The following is a 6,813-nucleotide window of genomic DNA, read 5'->3' on the forward strand; positions in this document are numbered from 1 at the left end:
CTCTGTCTCTCTGTCTCTGTCTCTCTCTCTCGCTCTCTCTCTCTGTGTCTCTGTGTGTGTTTCTCTCTCTCTCTCTTTCTCTCTCTCTCTCCCCTTTATATAAAAAAACAAAAATATCCTAAGCATTGCTTCTATTTTTGTGGCAGAGAGTTAAAGAGAGCTCAAGTCATAGTACAGTACAGGTGTCTTGTTGTTCCTGTGGGTGGTGACAAAAGTACAGGTGTCCTTGTTTTCATTATGAGGAAGGTCAAATAGAAACCCAGGAAGGGTGTCACAGCATGACTGCAGCTCTGTGTCACCTGCCTCTCAGCCTTAATCTCTTTCTGCTTCTCAGACCCTGCAGCCTCTACTGTGGTCTTCTGCAGAAATACTGGTGGGCAGAAGAAAGTAGATATGGAAAGGACAGTCAGCCTTAGGAGCTTAAGACCAGGAGTCCTTCATAACCTATGCCCTAGGACAATATTTCTTACATGGTGCTTTTTAGCTCCACAAAGCAGTGGAAGTGGGTGGAAGGCAAAGAAAAGAGTTGTTATGATAAACAAGCCCATGGCTGCTAGCCCATCTCCATCCAAACAATTGGAACTGTCCCAATTGGAATGGGTACCTTAGGGAGGAGTAGGTTCCCATCTTGCAGGGTCTTCAAACAAAGGCTAGATGGTCATTTGTCGGGGACAGGTATGGGTTGCACCAGATGGCTACCAAGATGCCTTCCAACTCTAAAATTCTGTCATTCTCTGATAATTTGCTGTCTTTTTAAATTTATACACAGTCTATGTGTTCAGCCAATATGGAGAACCACTGGAGGTTGGTAAATATCATTAATGTGAATGAAAATTTGTTTATTAATTTAAAATAATGAACCTAACAATATGTATAAGGACTTGAATGTCATTCTGCCTTGGCAGAGAGCATACAAAATAACAGCTGTCCATTTATATTAGTTTGTTTTTTCCACAGATATTTTTGTACTAATGTCCATTATGCATATGCTAATTGCCAAAGGAGCTATAATTTCCCCATCTTCAGGAATTCCAGGTGTGAGGCTTCCTGCCATAAATGCAGCTATAACTTTGAACATTAAGTTCTAAAGAGGCACACATGTTAAGTGACTTATACAGAGTCACACAGCCCCATTTGAACTCAGGTCTTCCAGACTCTAAGCCTTATGTTCTCTCCACTACACCAAGGTGTCCCTAAGATCCATTATGCATAATTGGGTAAAACAGGAAAATTTGAAAAGAGTAGAGAGCAAAATTTGAATAACTAAGACTCTAATAATGAAATAAATATCTTTGAACCTCCCCCAAGCACCCAAATGCAGAAGAAATACAACAGTGATGACAAGTTTACTTCAATTAGTCCTGAGTATGATACAGTACCCAATTCTTAGATTGTTCTAGCAAAATTACAAACAAGAGAATTTTCAAACAAAATTTGATTTTTTAAAGTGAAAATGAAATTAATCCTCTATAAGTAAAAGGGATAATAGACATTGGAATGGCACGTCTTACAAGGTAGGCTATTGCCTCAAATGCTGGATAATGTTATTAGAAGCAAAATAAGTTAGATCTGAGAGCACAAGATGCTCTTCTTAATCAACTCTATGCTATGTGGTATCTTTAGTGGAAGTCATTAAGATAAATAAATAATTAAAAGAAAAAAGATAAAAATAATAAAATTTTAAAAGTGGGAGATAGAAGCGCCTGGTGTGCTATGGTCCATGGGTTCTGGAAAAATTAGACACCACTCAACAACTGAGCAGCCATAAGGACAAAATGAAAAGAGATAATTTTAAAAGATTTGACTGCAAGTCTTCTGCCAGAGTTTTGTTCAAAACAAAGTTTGCCTTCAAAGTCTGAAGAGCCCTGCTGGAGGACACACTTTGGGATAGCTTCTTCAGGCCTTTCCCATCCTGAAACAGGGCAGGAATAACCTTGCTAGGACAGGTGGATTAGTTGCCTGCTCTTTGGGAAAGTTTTTTAAGGTCTGCAGACAAAAGATTCGTATTAAGGGCAGCATTTCATTCTTATCTGCAATGGAAGAAATCTTGTAGGGGATGCAAAAGGGGATAAAAAAGGAACACTTGAGACCCACATAAATTGTCTCTCAAAAATCTGTCAGAAGAAGGGAGTAATTTTGATCCACAGTCTTTTGACAAATAATATAAAACATCTGGTGCCAGATTTAAATAGAAATTAGCAAATAGAAAGTTATTTCTTTTTTACTTCTATTCTTGGAATGATCCTTCCCTCTGCTCCCCCTCCTTTATCATTTCCCCCTCTCTTTCTCTGTCTCCCTTTTTTCTTTTCTTCTCTTTTTCATTCTTTTTCTTTCCCTCCCTCTTCTTCTCTTCTTTCTCCTTGCATCTCTCCCTTTCCTCCTGTCAGGGACTAGACTTCCCAGAGACAAATAGCCATTCATTTAACTCCTTTCCTAAGTATCACTGACATTCAATGGGGTGCAACTTATAAATAGCAATGGAGGGTTATACCTTATTCCAGTGGGGTTGGGGTAGCAGAGTGCCCTGGAAGGACAATATTGACCATACTGCCTAGTACCCATGTGATATTGGGGCAATATTCTACCTCTCTGGGCTTCAAATAATAAATAAAATAAAATGATAGAGATCTTTAAGATCCCTCCCAGGTGTGATCAGATAGAAAGAGAAGCCCAGGAATATTGTCAGTCAACAAACTGGAGTGATGGGGCATGATCAGAGCATTTCCGTAAGGATCACAGGAGGGAAAACCAGAGGAAATATAGTGATAGGAGTATACCATTGGCCAGTGGTTATCAAAGTGTGATCCAAGGACTTCTCTGGATCCCTGAAACCATCTCAAGGAGTCTGTGAGGTCAAAAATACTTTCATAATAGCACTGACTTTTTCATTTTTAATTAAGTAAACATGAACAGATACAACCCATATAACTAAGAAATCTTTGTGGGGTCCTCAATAGTTTTTAAGAATCTCAAGAAGTCCTGTGACTAAAAAGTTTTTAAAACACTGCTATAGACCACCAGATCAGCTAGAGGCATTGGATGCTGAGCACAAAGCTGCCAGAGGCAAGATCTGAGTATGGATGGAGGACCTCAACTCTCCAGGATTTCATTCTGCAAAAGCACAACAGATAATCAATTCTTGACCTGTCTTTCTAATGATCTTTTTAAATTTAGAAAGAATAACATGAACTTCTATCATTCTGAGCCCAATTCTGACCACTAAGGAGGAAATCAGTTGGTAAAGTCAAGATCAAGGGAAACTAAAGAGGCAATCATCATGTCATTGAGGAGTTGGTATGGATAAGAAGGGAAATTTTGGATTAGAATCAGACTGGTGTCCTAACCTTTAAGATAATTTATTGTGAGGAGTTTATAAAAGTGATGAATAGGATCCCGTGGATTGAGACCCTAGAAAGAAAATGGGTTCAGGAAGAAGGGGTTCTCAAGAATAAAATTCTGGTCACAGTACTAATTAATTCTGATGAAAAAGAAAGAAGCTAGGTAAGATAGCTAAAGAATCCAGTGTGCTTGAACAAGTCATTGACTAACTCTAGTTTTTATATAACTTATATAAATAAAAGCATTTCTTAGTGGACTTAGGGCTATCTTTAAAGTCAGGAAGACCTGGATTCAACTCTCACTTCTTGATTCATCCTGGTTCTGTGACTTTGGCCAAGTGTTTTAGCCTCTCAGACTTCTCAGCAATTCTCTAAGACTCTAAGTGGCCAAACGGGTGCCAGTCTTCATTGGTACAAGAGATAAAAGACAGAGCAAGTAAATGAAGATGAGTACAAAAGTGTGGCAAAGTCCTGAGAGATGTCAGGGAGGGTAAGGTCCAGTTGAGGCTCACAATAAATACTAACAACCATAAAAAGAACTTCTTTAAGTAATATTGGGAACAAAAGGAAAAATCAGGCAATAGCCAGGAACTCCAATGGAATAGGATAATGGAAAATCAATATTCAACTATTTTGCTTCAATTTTCACAGGTGAATTTATCTTAAGAACTTGATTTGATGGCAGTTTCATGTTGCTGGCCCTGGGAACCAAAATATTCTCTTCCCCTCCACCCCCGGTCCGTGTGTGTGTGTGTGTCCCTCCCTGTCTCTCTCTGTCTGTCTTTCTGTCTCTCTCTGTGTGTCTTTCTCTGTCTTTGTCTCTTTCTGTCTCTTTCTCTCTCTCTGTCTCTGTCTGTCTCTCTCTCTCTGTGTCCCCCTCCCTCCCTCTCTGTCTGTCTGTCTTTCTCTCTGTCTCTTTTTCTCTCTGTTTCTATCTCTGTCTGTCTGTGTGTGTCTCTCTCTCTCCCTCTGTGTGTGTGTGTGTGTGTGTGTGTGTGTGTGTGTGTGTGTGTGTGTGTGTGTTTCTCTAAACCTGGGCAGGAAGTGAAAAAGATAGTAACTCAAAACCCTGGTTTCTGAGTCTCAAGACAAGAGATCATGTTTAAGCTGAAAGAGCTTCTGACTAAAGGCTGTGTCTGGAGCCAAGGGGTAGCTGATTCCTTCCAGCCCTGCCAAGAGCCAGACAAGCACTTCACCTGTCTTCTCTCCTAACAGGTCGATCTCCAGGGAGTGAAAGAAAGGTTCCAAGAGAAGTACCAAAAATCTCTCGCAGACACCATTCGGTCTGACACATCTGGGGACTTCAGGAAGCTGCTATTGGCTCTCCTACACTGAGCCTAGCCTGAAGCAGCAAGGACAGAGGGAAGAACTACCCTTATCATGGGCACTTTTCCAAATCCTGATGAAAAATACGAGACAGGCAGGAGAGGCCATTGAGCGCATGAATTTATTTTCCAGCCCCTGTTTGCCACAGCCCAGCTAACAGGCTTAGTTCTTAGTGGGCTTGTGTAATCCCATGCTGAAATGTAGCGGCATAAATGGTCTCTGTGCTTTTCCTTCTCTCTCTTTTTTTCCTCCTTACAGAATGTTTACAGAGTACAACAGCAGAAGCTAATGAGAAGCTATGTGTTTGTAATATAAATGTATATACATTCACAAAGGCATTTGTGTGTTAGTGGGATTCTGGCTGGATCAAATGATTAATGTCTACAACAGGATTTAACAATAAGCAGATTCATTCATTTCCTTTCTGTTTATACTCTTCTTTTATTGGTGGGGGGAGGTGGGAGGGTCCTGGACTTGTAATTTCATTGACACAAGAAACTGCAAAAACTCTCAACTGAGGCAAGTCAGCAACTCCCTTCTAACTTAACTATCTTAAGAGATTCACCTAGGACACCAGGGAGTGATTTGCCTATGGTCACATAACTAGTGTGTGTCAGAGGCAAGACTTGAACTCATGTCCATTCAAACCAAGGCAAGCCCTCTATCCACTTCACTCCACTAGTCCTCATACATACTTATACGGACTAATTCAATCAGCTACATACACAGTGTGGGCACCATGCCCAGCCTCTGTGGACATGAGATCTGCCACCTCAGTCAAGTTATCTTCTCTGTGATACAAAGGGTATGGAGTAAATGACTCTTACGGTCCTACAATATGTATGTGTGTATATTATGTACATATACACATAAATGTGTGTACATATATACACGTATGTGGATCCATATGTAACCATATTTGTATGTGCATGTGTTGGGGGGGGTCCGTATGTGCATATACACATAAACACACACTGTGTGTATGTATGTGTATGTATATATATGTATATATATATATATAGTATGTGCATAGACATATAGACATACACATACGTATACATATGTATTGTGTGTGTGTGTGTGTGTGTGTGTGTGTATTGGACCAGACCTGTAATTTAGTGGATACAGGCAGCTTCCAGTGAGGAATTCCCTCCACCAATACAGATTGCATTTTCTTTGAACCTTGAAGTCACCTGAGTGATTCTGTAACTTGCTTAGGGTCGCACAGCCAGTACGAGTCAAAGGCTCAACTTTAACCCAGGTGTTCCCGACATGGAAGCCAATTTTCTATTGGTTGTGTCTTGCTGCCTCTCATCTCTATGGGGCTAGGCACTGGACCTATGGGTTTCATCGATTCAGGGAACTTCCTGATGAGTAAACTCCCTCTACCAATGCAGATTACGACATCCTCAGCAACTGTGAGTCTGCAAGAGTGATCTAGAGCACTGAGAAGCTAAGTGACCTGCCCACGTCACAGAGCAAGTTTCTGTGAGGCACAAGACTCAAACCTAGGTCTCCTGGCTCCAAGAGCGGCTTCTCCAGCTACCATAATAATAGCTAGGATTTATGTAGCATGTTACGGTTTGTCAAGCACCTTATATATGGTAACTCATTCGATCCTCACTCACAACAGCCCTGTGCGATAGGAACTGTTATAACTTCCATTTCACAGATGAGGAAACTGAGGCTGAGGGAAATGCCCAGGTCCATATAGCTCCTAAGTATCCGAGGTAGAATTTGAACTCAGGTCTTTCTGATTCCAAGTCCAGCGAGTACTTTATCCCCTGTGTCACCTAGCTGCCCTAACTCTCTTCCTCTATGTAAATACACACATATACGTACTGTCATTTAAACTTAATAGTTCATAATAACAACTCATTTATACAATGGTGGGGGTGTAAACATTCTCATTTTATAAATGAGGTCCAGAGAAGTGACTTGCTCACAGTCACACAGCCAGTAAATGAAAGAGCCAGAGCCAGATTTTTCCTGGCTCCAAGCCCAGGACATAACTGCCTCAATCTCCAATTGCTCCAAAATTCCCTCTCAAAGACTCCTAATGTTAGTTTGCTTAAGTCAAGTATTCTGCTTTCCTGTCACAGATATTTACAAAGAACTCGACTCATCTTGGAGGTAAGATATAAGACTC

General features: G+C 40.7%; 1 protein-coding gene across 1 annotated transcript in view; it reads left to right on the forward strand.

Annotated features, from left to right (window-relative positions):
• The window catches only part of ANXA13 (annexin A13), a 69,791-nt gene extending 64,842 nt beyond the window's left edge, over window positions 1–4,949 (forward strand). Inside the window, 1 exon segment of the mRNA XM_036741865.1 lies at window positions 4,506–4,949. Coding sequence (XP_036597760.1) covers window positions 4,506–4,673 — 168 coding nt within the window. The 3' untranslated portion in view covers window positions 4,674–4,949.
• The last annotated feature ends 1,864 nt before the right edge of the window (window positions 4,950–6,813 follow it).

Source organism: Trichosurus vulpecula, chromosome 1, assembly GCF_011100635.1.
Source record: "Trichosurus vulpecula isolate mTriVul1 chromosome 1, mTriVul1.pri, whole genome shotgun sequence".
Classification (NCBI taxonomy): Eukaryota; Metazoa; Chordata; class Mammalia; order Diprotodontia; family Phalangeridae; genus Trichosurus; species Trichosurus vulpecula.